Source organism: Geotrypetes seraphini, chromosome 5, assembly GCF_902459505.1.
Source record: "Geotrypetes seraphini chromosome 5, aGeoSer1.1, whole genome shotgun sequence".
Classification (NCBI taxonomy): Eukaryota; Metazoa; Chordata; class Amphibia; order Gymnophiona; family Dermophiidae; genus Geotrypetes; species Geotrypetes seraphini.
Window position 1 is genome coordinate 31,025,062 of NC_047088.1, and position 15,744 is coordinate 31,040,805.

The following is a 15,744-nucleotide window of genomic DNA, read 5'->3' on the forward strand; positions in this document are numbered from 1 at the left end:
AGAAACTTTTTTTCGGCCAATGCGGCCCAGTGAAGCCAAAAGGTTGGACACCCCTGATCAGAACGTTTATATACAGAGAATAAGATACAGGTTTAGCATTTAAATGATATTACCAGTGTTTTAAACAGGAATTTAATTTGAGCATCTTAAAACTCCATTTATTTTGTTCTCAGTACAGTTGTTTCCATACATTTTACTATGTAAAGAATTTCTCTCTTTATTTATTTATTCATTCAATTTTCTATACCATTCTCCCAAGAGAGCTCAGAACGGTTTACATGAGTTTATTCAGGTACTCAAGCATTCTTCCTGTCTGTCCTGGTGGGCTTACAATCTATTTAATGTACCTGGGGCAATGGGGGGATTAAGCACAGAGTTTGACTCCACTGAAGCTAGTTGCACTTCTTACTTAGTGCCACTACAGTATGTGAGGCTTTGGCCTTAATCCTTTTGGGCCCTGTCAGAGGGTCCCCACCCCTATCCCTCTTGTCCATACACCTTGTTTGGATGTAATCCCGATGGGCTCTCCTGCAGCTTCTAGGCATTAAAAAAAAAATTCCAGTTGGCTTGGTATAGCTTCATTCTCTGTTTAAGGGACTAAAGCTAAAAAAATAGAAGCAGATCACAGGGGAATCCCCTACACTAGTATATAGAGGATTTCCCTGTTTAAGATGCTTAAGAGAGCCAGGTAACGTCGGAGTCACCAGAACGCTGAACTGAAGCAGGCTTGAGCAGACAGGCCCATGTGGGCAAGCCAGCTGGCAGGCACTGTGTGGTGTGCAAGAAATGGCATCTAAGTGCAGCTGCCTTCCCACAGTGTGATGGGCTGTTTCTGACTTCAGAAACGGCCTGGGGGTGGGGGGCAAGTGTCGATGCTATCTCTCTCCCTGCTAAATCATCGAGACCCCTGTCCCAATGTGTTTGGTGGGAACAGCAGCCATCTTGTCCCAGACTTCTTTTTTTTTCCTGCTGCAATTTCTTAGCAATAGGAGACTTCTCAGTCATCAGGATTTAGAGGGGTGGGATGGGAAGGGGTCTTGTCATACCCCCTTTTGGTCTAGCTGCAGGGGATCCTGATGGGGCCCCTGGTGTTTTTTGGCTCCAGAGCTTAGCTTAATTGGTTAAACATTATATTTTCCTTTTTTCTTTATTTAGTTTCCAAAAGAAACATCAAATAAATTTTAGCTTGTCATAATTGTTTGTTTTAACTCATGTGAACCATTCAAGTTGTTTAGTTCTTAAGTAGCATAGAAAATTTTTAAATACACTTAGAAGAAAACAAACAACTACAGTACCAAAAAGATATAATATCAGTGAAGTCCATATCAAGAGAGTACATGACTTCAACCAAAGAAAACTAAGAAAGAAAAGAAATAATACTTTATTATATTATCCAACATCAAAATACCTCTCATAAATCAGCAAAAGGTGAATCCTCTGCACCTTTGGTAGTTTTGACAATTTTCTCCTGATGTAAATAATACAAGTCTGATAGCAATATTGTGTCAGCAACAGACATAGACAATATACTTCCTTTGAATATTTGTAAAACAGAATCTCGGGTGATAACATTGGAGTTACAGGAAAATTTAAAACTCTGAGGCCTAGATGCACTAAATGCTCTGATCGTGTTCCAATGATCGCTAAACCAGTTTGACTGGTTTAGCGACTGATGGAATTTGCCAACCTAATATACAAAATGGCTTACCGTGTGGTTTTCCATGCGGTCACACATTCTCTGACTCTAGCATGTAGATGACCTCATTACTATTAAAATGAGGTCATTAATATTAAAACAAGCTATCCGATTGATGGCCTAATGTTGCAATGCCATAGTCGGATCGCTAATACTGACAGGAAAAAAACGGCATTTTAATTTTTTTCTTTGGGCACAGATGTTTTGTGTGTGTGTATAATACATGCACAATCTAGCCCATAAAAAAAGGTTGAGCCGGCCACCTGTCCAATGATAGTCCTACCCCTAACGACCCCTAGAAAAAAAATAGAGGCAGGAAGGATGCCCACTCCCTTCTGCCACCACCAAATTCCCTTTCACCAAGCCGAACCACACACCCCTCCCTCGGTACTTTAATAAAAATCAGTAGGAGGGATGCCCATTCCCTCCTGCTGCTGCAAACCACCCCATGCCGGGACCACCCTAAACTAACCCCTCCCCTTCATAAAACTGGCAGGAGGGATGCCCCCAAACCACCAGCCCCCCACACCAAGTTTTTGCGGTAGCCAATCAGCTAGCAGCTCTGCATTAGGCAGGAGCTCAGGAAGATTGTTCCTGTCCTGGACCAGTAGGAAATTGAAAGTTACATGTGGGGGATAAAAGTTGTCACAGTCGGCCAGGACAGGAGACAGGACCACTAGGTCTTATGGCAGACTCAGCGGAGGCCTGCAACAAGTCCTGGAGGGGGGCGGGTGGGCATTGACCTGAATATAAGCCAAGACCCCCATTTTTGGGGCCCAAAAATCTCAGCTTATATTGGAATATATATGGTACTAATGGTTGTAGTGAGGTGAAGGTGCTGAAAACTACCTTCTTCTCTAAGGGCCTCTTTCCCATGCAACTCCTTCAATATATCCTGCAGAAAACAGGTCCCCTACCCCTGGCACAACTATTCAGCACAGCCACATATGATATTTGTTCATCCTCGGAGCCATGCCTGGGATGATGAGTGCTTGTGCACACCACCACCTGGCAACAGCAGTCACAGTGTATCAGCTGTCTATTATGTATTTAGATAACAGTACCTGCAAAGTCTTTATCTCATAATCTGCTTTTGAAAAGAACTACGGTAGATTGCAAAAGTTCTTGCATTCAGTTTTGTCAACTGTATGCATTCTTTTAGATCAAACATTAGTGATGCCATTTTGAAAGTTTTCCTGCAGACTTGTACCTAACTATTTTGCTGTTGGTATCGTTTCTAGGCTTACTTTGAAGTTGCTGACCATTCAGGCATGATATCAATGGTTTTGTGGAATGCTCTGTGTCCTGAATGGTTTAAAAGGTTGAAGGTTGGTACTGTACTGTTTCTACAGCAGTATACCATCAAACAAAGTTATCCTTACAGAACACAGCCAACTCCTGGGAATTCAGAGATGAAAAGACTTACTGGAATTGGTAAAGTATTTAGATTCCATGCATATTGAAAATGTTTTGTTTTCATTAATCTAATTGTGGTCATCTCTTTAGCAAAACATCATACTAAATTCAAGAGATGTTCGAGATGTGTTTTATCTTTTGATACCCTTCCTTACATAATCTGACAGAGAATGGTTTCCCTCGCTTAAAAATATAATCTAATCTTCAATTTATAAGAACATAAGAATTGCCGCTGCTGGGTCAGACCAACGGTCCATCGCGACCAGCAGTCCGCTCACGCAGCGGCACCCCAGGTCAAAGACCTATGCCCTAACTGAGACCAGCCCTACCTGCGTTCGTTCTGATTCAGCAGGAACTTGTCCAACCTTGTCTTGAATCCCTGGAAAGTATTTCCCTTATAACAGATTCCGGAAGAGCATTCCAGTTCTCTACCACTCTCTGGGTGAAGAAGAACTTCCTTACATTTGTACGGAATCTATCCCCTTTTAACTTCAGAGAGTGCCCTCTCGTTCTCTATACCTTGGAGAGGGTGAACAACCTGTCTTTATCTACTAAGTCTATTCCCTTCATTATCTTGAATGTTTCGATCATAATAATAATAATAATTTTATTTCTTATATACCGCTATACCCTAAGTTCGAAGCGGTTTACAGTGAAAGTCGTGTCTAGAGAGAGTACAGTGTTAACAGTAGGATACAGGATAATACAAAGTGAGCAGGTACTGGGGTGTTTACAATAAGGTACAAGATATTAACAAGAAAACAGTTACAGGATGTTTACAAAAAGATACAGGGTACTGGGGTGTTTACAATAAGGTACAAGATGTTAACAAGAAAACAGTTACAGGATGTTTACAATAAGATACAGAGTACTGGGGTGTTTACAATAAGGTACAAGATATTAACAAGAGAACAGTTACAGGATGTTTACAATAAGATACAGGATAATACAAAGTGAGCAGGTACTGGGGTGTTTACAATAAGGTACAAGATATTAACAAGAGAACAGTTACAGGATGTTTACAATAAGATACAGGATGTTATATTGTTATAGGATGATACAATATGAACAGTTACAAGAGATCAATGCTGTTTATAGCTAGATATATATAATGTGCGTAAGAGAGGTGTACAGCATTAAGCGTTAGGGGAAGGGAAAAGGAAGGGGGAGGACTTTCGAGGAGAATTATAACTGGTAGGGGGGAGAGTTTAGGTGGTGTTGAAGAGGCGGGTCTTCAGAGATTTTCTGATGTGGCTTCGAGTATTGGTTTTGCTAGCCATGTGTTCAGTTGGGCTGCCTGGAAAGAAAGCATTCTGTTTAGGTACTTCTTATAGTGACATGATTTCAGGGATGGGTAAGTAAAGAGGTTTGTTCTGCGGGAGGTCTTTTTTGGGCAGTAGGTGAGGAATTGGGAAGCTAGGTAAGTTGGTAGCATCCCGAAGATCGCTTTGAAGCTGATGCAGGCAAACTTGAAAAGTATTCTGGATTCTACTGGTAACCAGTGGAGTATTTGGAGATATGGAGAGATATGTTCCCATTTCTTGAGTTCGAAGATGAGGCAGACGGCAGTGTTTTGGATTAATCTTAGCTTGTGGAGGGACTTTTTGTATGCTTCCAAAAATATGATGTTGCAGTAGTCCAGAGTGCTCAAGATGGAGGCTTGTACTAGTAGACGAAAGGATGATTCATCAAATAATTTTTTGATAGTGCGAAGTTTCCAAAGGGTAGAGATACATTTTTTGAACATTAGATCAGTGTGTTTTTCTAGTGTTAGGTGTCTGTCAAGGGTAACCCCTAGTACTTTAATAGATTGATCAATTTCGTAATCTTTGCCATTCACGTGAATCTTGTTGTCTTTTATCTGCCCGTTGGGAGAGGCTAGGAAAAATTTGTTTTTTTCTGTGTTCAGTTTGAGTTTGTAGGCCTTCATCCAGAGTTCTATTTGGTTTAGGATATTGGATAGGTGAATGATGAAATTCGGCGAAATATCGGATAAAGGAAGTACAACGGTGATATCGTCAGCATAAATGTGGAAGGTGAGATTTAAGCTCTGTAATAGGTGTCCCAATGAGATGAGGTAGATATTGAAGAGGGTCGATGAGAGCGGGGAGCCTTGGGGGAGTCCACAGTTGTTGTTCCAGCTGAAGGAGAGATTATCATCTTTGAGTACTTGATAAGACCTGAGTTCGAGAAATCCCCGGAACCAGGTAAGGGTGTTTCCTGAGATGCCTATTGACTCCAAACAGTTCAGCATGATGGAGTGGTCAACTAGGTCAAAGGCGCTGCTTAGATCCAGTTGGAGGATCAAAGCGTTGGAGCCTTGACTGAGAAGGGAGTGTAGGAAGTTTAGAAGGGAGGCCATTATAGTTTCGGTGCTGAAGCCAGGTCTGAAACCAGATTGGTTGGTATGCAGTAACCAAGTCAAACGGAGCTTGACTTGGTTCACATGTTCACATGTAATTAAGAGTAGAGTAATAAGAAAGAGAGCATAAAAGAAAAAAGCTGGATTATCGTCAATTCTTTGATACTATAGTTAAGCCATTTAAATGTTGTTTGAACAGCAGAGTTTTCTGGGCTTTACGAAATTGTTGTAGCTGGCCTGTCAGTCTAATGGAGTCAGGAAGTCCATTCCACATCTCTACCAGCTTGAAGGCAAAAGACTGCTTTCCTACAGATTTAATACCCTTAAAAGAAGGGAAAGAGAGTTTATATCTCTATGTATTCCTCAAATGACTAGATCTGAAGGAGTTCCAATATAAGGAAACTAAAGGATCAAATATTACATAGAGATGCTTAAAGATAATGCATGCACATTTAAATTGAATCCTGAAGTAGACTGTAAACCAGTGAAGCTTTCTCAACAAAGGAGAGACTTTCGCTTCCCAAATATAAGCTATATAAAAAATCTTTCTTTTGAGAATGTTGTTGTCACAAAACAAAGTGAAATTCAGTTTCTTTTGGGCAGCCTGGGTGGACTACAGACCAGTGAGTCTAACATCGATAGTGAGCAAACTAATGGAAACTCTAATCAAACACCAATTGGATAAGATTCTGGATGAGGAGAATCTATGGGATCCCTGACAACATGGATTTACTAAGGGGAGATCATGCCAATCCAACCTGATCAGCTTCTTTGACTGGGTGATGGGGAAGCTGGATATTGGGGAGTCCCTGGACATCGTGTACCTGGACTTTAGCAAAGCATTCAATAGCGTACCACACCGCAGGTTGTTGAGCAAGATGAGTTCTATAGGATTAGGTGACACATTGACGAAATGGGTTGGGAACTGGCTTGGAGGTAGGCTTCAAAGGGTGGTGGTGAACGGCACCCCCTCCGAAATGACGGAGGTGATCAGTGGAGTGCCACAGGGCTCAGTCTTGGGCCCAATCCTATTCAACATCTTTATAAGGGACTTGGCAGAAGGGCTTCGAGGTAAAATAACATTATTCGCCGATGACGCCAAACTAAGTAATGTAGTGGGCAAATGCACAACGGACGAAGATTCAATGCCTGACAACATGATGCACGACCTACTCCTACTGGAGCGCTGGTCTAGGACCTGGCAACTCAACTTCAATGCCAAAAAATGCAAAGTTATGCACCTGGGCAGCCAAAATCCATGCAACTCTTAATGGCGAGATCCTAGCAAAAACGGTAGCAGAACGAGACTTGGGGGTAAACGTCAATGAGGACATGAAGTCTGCCAATCAAGTGGAGCAGGCTTCGTCCAAGGCAAGACAAATCATGGGTTGCATACGAAGGGGTTTTGTCAGCTGTAAGGCGGAAGTCATTATGCCATTGTATAGATCCATGGTGAGGCCCCACCTGGAATACTGTGTGCAATTCTGGAGGCCGCATTATCGCAAGGATGTGCTGAGACTGGAGTCGGTGCAGAGAATGGCCACCCGGATGGTCTCGGGACTCAAGGATCTTCCATACGAAGAACGGCTTGACAAATTACAGCTATACTCGCTCGAGGAGTGCAGAGAGAGGGGGGACATGATCGAGATGTTCAAGTATCTTACGGGCCGCATCGAGGCAGAGGAAGATATCTTCTTTTTCAAGGGTTCCACGACAACAAGAGGGCATCCGTGGAAAATCAGGGGCGGGAAACTACGAGGTGACACCAGGAAATTCTTTTTCACTGAAAGGGTGGTTGATCGCTGGAATAGTCTTCCACTACAGGTGATTGAGGCCAGCAGCGTGCCTGATTTTAAGGCCAAATGGGATCGGCACATGGGATCTATTCACAGGGCAAATGTAGGGGAGGGACATTAGGGTGGGGAGACTGGATGGGCCGTGGCCCTTATCTGCCGTCTATTTCTATGTTTCTATGTTTCTATGACTGTTCAGGTCTTTATTTGCCATTATCTACATCTAGTCTTTTCTAGTCTCAAATTTATTTATTTTAATTTATTTTAGTATTTATATACCACTTATAACTTAAGTGGTTTACATTCAGGTACTCAGGAGTTGACCAGACACCATGCATTCTTTTTTGCTGCACCCTATTTCTGGAACTCTCTACCCCTTCTAAACGTGCCAAATTATCATTTAAGAAATTCAAGTCCAAGCTAAAAACCTGGTTATTTAGGGAAGCATTCAAACCCACAGAGGATGTAGAGAACGGGATTAGATTTCCTACTATAGGACCTTCTGCCTAGCTATTTTCAGCCACCCCTTCCCCCATCTTATTCTTCCCCTATACATCCCCACTTCCAGAGTGAATGTTAAAGCTGTTTTCTTTCCTATCAGTATATTGTAGTTCCCTTCACCTTTAAATTTTTTTTTTTTTTTTTACCCTTTGTATACCGCTGTGATCTGCTAGTTAGAAATGCCAATATGGCAAATCTAAATAAGCCATATTACTATATTTCTATGAGTTGTGGCAATGTGGCACTTTAACCAATCTATATATATTTTTAAGTTTGCTTGCCTTTGCTTCAAAACCATAACAGGTTCATCCCCAATCTATCTATCTCATTATGTCGACTTTCCAGGCACAGCTTGTACACGTAGTGCCTACTTGTTTGCTTTCCCATCCTTGAAGGGCTGTATCTACAAGAGATTCCTCGATAGAACATTACCATTCCAAGCAGGCAAATGGAATAAATGTTTAACCAACTTTATCTCAAATGCTCTTTCTTACTAAACTTTTAGGAAGTCAATCAAAACTTCTCTCTTTGACAAATTTTTCTGACTCCATTTCTACCATGATGTACTTCTAAAACACTTCCAGGAAAAACTGATTAATCTTACCATGTTAATGTAATTTCAAAAGTTTTCTGTAATATCGCTGTCTGTATACAGTCTCTTCCTCTGTAAACTGCTCTGAACTGTTTGTGGTATTGCAGTATATAAAAATAAAGTTATTATTATTATTAGTTTTCCATCTATAATGTAAATGAGAAATATTAGAAAACACTAGCATACCTTACATAATTCTTAGATACACTGCTCCCCATCTCTGATTACCATCTGATATCCTTCACCATTAGTCCCCCTGCCGTGAATTCCCGTAGTCTCTCGAGACTACGACGGGAACTCCCCACAGCCATTTCCTATTGGTGATCTACATGGGGCAGGAGAGTAGGAAGATCACTCCTGCCCCGAAAGCCCGCTAGACTACCAGGTAAGGGCGGGATGCCGGGGGGGAAGGCTTTTTTTTTTCTTTTTTTTTCCCCCTCCCCAAAAAATTGCGAATATGTGAAATCACGATTGCCGAAACCGTGAATGGGAAGGGGGAAGTGTACAATACTAAAACAATTAAAATAACAGAAAAAATAAATTCATTTAAGAAATAGGACAGTGTGTCAGCATTCATACCAAAAATAAAAGCAACATTCTAGCAAATCAACAAATGATTCATCCTGACGGACTTCCTCCTCCTCCTCCCACCATTCCACAATTGAGAAAAAAGTGGGCTAATTTGCTTTTGCACCCTATTTGATTTTACACTTTTTAACACAGAAGCTGATTTTCAAATCTTTTGAAGTTTTTTTGGACTTGCCTTTCATTAGCTTTTTTTTTTTCACCCCTTCCAGTGTGCCCATTGTGTTTAAAAATGTAGGATCACTTGCCTGAATAGAAAACCCATACACAATCTAGATTGCTATCGTTAGAAACAATTTGGCAACTAATAATGGGGAATAATATGAGTCATAAATGTTCTCTTCCTGTTTGAGAGCTTCAAATGAGCGCTAAGGCTTTAGTGTTATTGTATCTCGTACACATGTAGAATAGAAATTAGCCACATCTATCTCTTGGTGAATGTGTAGAGCAGCTTCCATTTTACAAGTCTCTTTTTGACAAGTAGCTAGACATTTTTCTCTGTCTTGAATGAACTAAAAAAATTGCCTGTCATAGGCTGATGGATTAGCCATTTATGGACCCTGCTAAAAGAAAGGATACACTATAAACCTCCGGTGTCAGACAAATTCTACAGCATGGCCAACGTGATCCTTTTTTTTTTTTTATAGGTTGTACATTCGTTGGATCAGGATGACATTGGAAATGAAATGTTGCATCTCAGTGAATTATCTTTGGTTATAAAGAAGTAAAATATTTACAAGGATACCTGATCAGAGCGGTGTTCAGGCTATAAATCTTCATTTGGCCTTTGATGATGCATGTCTGAAAGGTTTTAAGGGTGACGGAGAAGACAGGTTAGCTACTGGTTTGGATGCTATTTGTTTTTTCAGGAATAATACCAGAGACTAAGCCTAAAAAGTATTTTAAAACCCTTTTTACCCTATTACCATCATACATAGGTAGAAGATCTTGAATTGTTTAACAAATATTTTTCAACCTTAGTCTTATACAATGAGAACCAATATAATATGTCACAAACCACCAATAAGACTTTTAAAGTTAATCATATTTTATACTGATTACTGCCGCTGTGGTGTGTGATCTGTGGCCGTGTTCCATTTTAGAACCCGGCCAGGGATCACTTTGGCCACTCCCCTCCTCCCGCCCTCACCAACCCAAAGCAAGCTCAACACACCTCCCACCCTCGCTCACCAACCCGAAGCAAGCCTCCTCCCGCCCTCGCTCACCGCTGCTGCCGCTTCCGCTGATACTCCTCTTCGGGGCAGCCTGCGATCGTGGCCAGCTTTGGCGGGCCTCGCGGGCCGCTTTCCGGCCTCGGTGGCACATTCCCTCTGACGCATGGGATCGCGTCGGGGGGGAGCGTGCTTCCGGGTTGGGGAGCGGCCTGCGAAGTTCACTGGGGCCGGCCACCACGATCGCGGCCTGCTTTGAAGAGGAGCAGGCCAGAAGACGCTGGGATGATGGGAGGGTAAGCAGGGGGATTAATTCAGGGGGCCAGAGGGAGAGGGAAAGGGGGCTGCTTTGGGGGGAGGGGTGTGCTGAGGGGAGACAGAAGGGGCCATGGAGAGATAGGGAGAGGGAAAGGGGGCTGCTTTGGAGGGGAGGTGTGCTGGGGACAGACAGTTTTGCTCTGGGGGGAAGACAGAAGGGGCCATGGATAGAGAGGGAAAGGGGGCTGCTTTGGGGGGAGGGGTGTGCTGGGGACAGACAGTTTTGCTCTGGGAGGAAGACAGAAGGGGCCATGGATAGACAGGGAGAGGGAAAGGGGGCTGCTTTGGGGGGAGGGGTGTGCTGAGGGGAGACAGAAGGGGCCATGGAGAGATAGGGAGAGGGAAAGGGGGCTGCTTTGGAGGGGAGGTGTGCTGGGGACAGACAGTTTTGCTCTGGGGGGGAAGACAGAAGGGGCCATGGATAGACAGGGAGAGGGAAAAGGGGCTGCTTTGGGGGGAGGTGTGTGCTGGGGGCACACAGCTTTGCTCGGGGGGGGGGGGGAGACAGAAGGACACAGACAGCGGCCAAGGAGAGAGAGATAAAGAAACACAGACAGACATACACATCTATTCTAGCACCCGTTAATGTAACGGGCTTAAAGACTAGTATATATATAATACTTATTTTGTATCTGGTGCAATGGAGGATTAAGTGACTTACCCTAGGTCACAAGGAGCAGTGCTAGGATTGATCCCACAACCTCAGCATAAAGACAGCACCTTATAAAATACCTTAATTTAGGTTCTAAAAATGTATGTAAATGGTGGTATTTTAGTTATTACAAGTGTATGTGGTCACATGCACGTAAAAATGTGCCTCTCTTCCTCTATAGCTTTTATAGCTACACACATAAATTGATGGTGCAGATTTACCTAATTGCAGAGAATCACTAGGGAGATAGTTCCTTACTCATAATCAATCAAATGAATGAAATGTAAAAAAAAATAAAATTTTGTGTGAAAGAGGAGGTATCGGTGATTAAAAATGCCAGCCAGGCACCAGAATGGAGACAAATATGAGCCTAAAGGGACTCTGTTGTCACTCACAATTCACATCATATTGTACCTCTAATTAATAAGTGAGACAAAATACTCTAGTGAAATTATAGTGAATAAAAAGAACTGTGTCCCCTAGTGAGAAACTGCTTTGTCCAGAACAGGGCCCATTTAAAAATATCTTAATTGCTAGTAAACGTCATCATTACACAAAATATGAGAACTTATCTCAAGCAAACTCCAGGGTAGATAAACGCCTCTGATGAGGACCTCACCCATTTCACTTCTTTCTTCAGGGATCTGTGGCATCTAGATTTTGGGACATAAGCTCGTTGCAAAAATTGAAAACGTTACAGGCAAACTTGAAAGAGAAGGGAAGCAGTGTATTTAGCAGGAGATCAGTGTTTCATTTTGCACTGGAACTTAGACTGGTTTTTGAAACTGTATTATAGACATGGGAAAGAATTATCACTAAACTTTTAAATTTGTAAGGCAACATTACAGTAAATAGGAGAAAGCAATTACTTAATATGCACCAAGAAGCTTTGACCTTATATACCTGGGTTAGCCACTGTTGGAACCAGGATACTGGGCTTGATGGACCTTTAGTCTGTCCCAGGATGGTCATTCATATGTTCTTATGTAATGCTTGATTAAATATATAATTGTTTGTGCTAATTTAATTTGTTTATAATGATGCTATGTCTTTTCAAGTTGTTCTTTATTTTTGTTTGTTGGTTATGTTCTTTTTTGGTTGTAACTTTTTGAAAAATTCAATAAAAACACTTGGACAATTAAAAAAAAAGTATATTTTTAAGGGCCAAATCAGTGACATATTTAATCCTTATGTTTGTCGGTGATAGGAAGGATTAGGGCCTTGATTTACTAAAGATTTCTAACTGCAACAGCACCTGCATATTTACGACAGACATAGTAACATTATAAGTAGAGTATTAAGCTGTAATGTATATTGTTTGAACATATTTACTGCTGCAATTGTTTTTTTGCTTATGTTTGGCTTAAAATTCACTCAAAGCGGTGTACACTTCTCCCTCCATATTCACGGTTTCCGTATCCACGGTTTCGCTTATTCATGATTTTTCGTCAGCTGACTCCACCCCCCCCAAAATTACATCACTTTGAAAACTCCTTCCCACCCTCCCGCCTTCTATGGAAGCAATCCCTTAGTTTCAAATCACTTTTGCTAAGGTCCCAAGGTTTCCATATCCATAGAAGCAGCCTTTCACTTGACTTGACCATGTAGCCTCTTGTCATGCCTCAGGCACCTCAAGAGGTTCACTTTGTCTTGGGACCCCACTTGCACCCGAGCGGCAGAGAGAAACCATCGCTTTCCCAACAGCGTAGAAGCCAGTGCTTTAAAAAAAAAAAGAAGCAACAATCCCCATCTTCTTTCCCAGGGGAGTCACAAAAAAAGCATCCCCCCCCCCGCGTTGGAAATCAAGAGTTTGCTGCAGCCAGCGGAGAGGACGCTCGGCTGCTCAGCCGGGGCTGAAGGCTCCATGCCAGGAAGAAAGGCCGGGGAGGAGAAGGAGAGAGAGACGGCCGCATATCACAAGTGGCAGCGCTTCTTGGGGCTGAGGACACCCTGCAGGCAGGTCTATGCACACCCTGCCATTGGCTGCAGAGGAAACTGATACCCGATGAAAGGGGAACAAAAAGCGGCGTGCACACATACATAGGAGGAAGGGGAGGGAGGCGAGTGTGAGGTGCAGAAGGAGGGGATTAGAGCACGGGGAGCCGCTAATCATGTCCAAGGTAAGCAAGGGGCGGGGAGGCGATTGTTGGTGGTAGCCGCCATGCACTCAACAGTGTGTACTTTCCCCCTGCTCAGGAGCTCTTTTGAATCCCTGTAGTACACTACTGCATTCGCGGTTTTAATAGTAAAATCGACGACTTTTACAGAAAACCGCAAATAACATATAGAAAAGTTATTTGCGGTTTTTCCATATTCACGCCTATATCCGGAACGCATCCACCGCAAATACGGAGGGAGAAGTGTATAGCAAAATTTTCAAAGAGGCAATAAATAAATCTTAATAAATTCCCAGCATTTTTGGGAAGGCGGCTGTACTGCTTACATAAAAAGTTGCTACCATGTATTGTGAATGACTCATTCTGTGTTTCAACTGATTCTTGAAATTATTTGAATTGAAATGACATAAATAGAAATGAATTCCCTGATATACCGCAGGCGTTGCAATAGTGTTGGTATAACATTAGCACTCATTCTGAGCCTCTCAAATATCCTGATTGCCATATTTTTAAGTAATTGAAAATCTTCAGTATCCACTTAGCCAATCTCATGTAGAGAAAATTACCATAATCAAACCTCTGACCACCATCTTCAAGTTGTTCTTTGACAAGTAAGGCTTCAACTACTGAACAAGCTGTAAATATCCAAGCATAAGATGCATTTTAACTGACAAGACAGATTAGACAGTATTCTTAAATATGATTTTTAAGTCTATGCATGTTCTTCTCTAACAAAAATTTGCACACGGGGGAAAAACCAGGTGTAGAGACCTCAGTTCTCCAGAGATAAGTAGGGGAGGTGCAGGCACATTTGATGGTGAAGTCCTTAGACTGATACTAGAGAATGACACGGGGAAAAAAATCTGTCACCGCCCCGTCCCCGGCCCACCATCCTCTGCACCGCCCCGTCACCGCCGTTCCCTTCACCGCCCCGTCACCGTCACCGCCATCCCTTTCACCGCCCCATCACCGTCCCCGCTGCATCCATATAAGCCTTAGTACTGTAATATTTAGCTTATTCCTTCCTTTTAAATCAAAGTTCTGGCTGCTGAACTAGAGAAAGAGATGTTCAGCTAGCAGGGCTTTGTTTATACATTTTTATCAACACAACTAATATACTATTTTATTGTAAAGCAAAAAATAAATAAATAAATATAATTTTTTTTCTACCTTTGTTGTCTGGTTTCTGCTTTCCACATCTTCTCATTCAATTCCTTCCATCCACTGTGTGTCTTCTCTCTGCGTCTTCCATTTGCTGTTACTGTGCCTCTCCCTTCACCCCCCCCAATTGGTCTAGCACCCATCTTCTTCCCTCTGCTCCCCCATAGTCTGGCATCTGTCTTCTTCCCACTCTGTCTTCCACATTTCCCTTCAGGGTCTGTTCCTCTCCACCCTCCTTAAATGTCTGTCCTATTCCTTTCCATCACCACCCTTCCCTCCCTCCTTTACTATCTGTTCCTTTCTACCACCCTTCAGCTCCTCTCGTGTGGCCTATCTATCTACCTTCCTCTCTCTTATTTTCGTGGCACGTTACAATGTAATTTGTGCAAGCCACTGGAGCCTGTGAGTTCGGTCCCTGTCCCATCCCCACAAACCATCTCGCTTCTGTGCTCCTATTTTCCTCATTTCTAATATCTCCCCTATGTATCTGCCATTGCCCCCCCCCCTGTGTCCATATACCATCCCCATGGCATGTCGCCTTTATGTCTCTGTCCCTATGCCCCATGCACATAATTTCCCCTCTTTCTGTTACCTTCCTGTGTCCAGATTTCCCCTATCTTCTTCTTCCATACCAGCGTGTCTCTTCTTTTCAACCCCATCTAGCTTTTTTCCCTCTTTCTTCCCCCTCCCCTGCTTCTAGCATCAGGCTCACCTGCCTGTCCTTCTCTTTCTTTCCTGCTGTGGGTTTTTCTTTTCATCTTCATCCCCTTGGTCCAGAATCCTTTTCCCTTTCACTCCCTCCTTCCAGTTTGAGCCGGGAACACGCCGCGATCACACGGTCCCCGCAGCCCCCACCCGCCTGCCCAATCGATCCTAGTGTTTAGCCGGCTCTCTCCCTTCTCCTCACCTTAGTTTGCACTGCAGACTTTCTTTTTCGGCGACCTGCATGCTTTCCCAAAGAGCCGCACACGCGCAGCTGCTCAGTGTTCAATTTTCTGCTCTGCTGCAACTTCCTGTTTCCGTTTGCGTCAGAGCAGAAGATCGAACACTGAGCAGCCGCGGGTGCGCGGTTCTTTGATAGTGTGCGGGTCGCCGAAAAAGAAAACCTACAAACTAAGGTGAGGAGAAGGGAGAGAGCTGGCTAAACACTAGGATCGATTGGGCAGGCGGGTGGGTGCTGCGGGGACCGCGCGATGCTTTTGCCTCACTGCGGAGACAAGACCATACACCGCTCCACGGGGCGGTGAATGGCCTTGTCCCCGTCCCCGCAGCGACTGCTAGTTTTCATTCCCCGTTTTGGCGGGTTACCCGTGGCTAAACGCGGCTAGCTGCGGGTAACCGCCACCGTGTCATTCTCTAACTGATACTGTGTGTTGGTG

The 15,744-nt window shown here is 43.2% G+C and overlaps 1 protein-coding gene across 6 annotated transcripts in view; it reads left to right on the forward strand.

The window, feature by feature from the left end:
- Window positions 1-15,744, forward strand: part of RADX (RPA1 related single stranded DNA binding protein, X-linked) — a 95,810-nt gene that overhangs the window by 11,001 nt on the left and 69,065 nt on the right. For all 6 annotated transcript variants that reach the window (XM_033945597.1, XM_033945596.1, XM_033945592.1 and 3 more), the window contains exon 4: window positions 2,938-3,130. In XM_033945597.1, coding sequence (XP_033801488.1) covers window positions 2,938-3,130 — 193 coding nt within the window. The remainder of the gene's footprint in view (window positions 1-2,937; window positions 3,131-15,744) is intronic.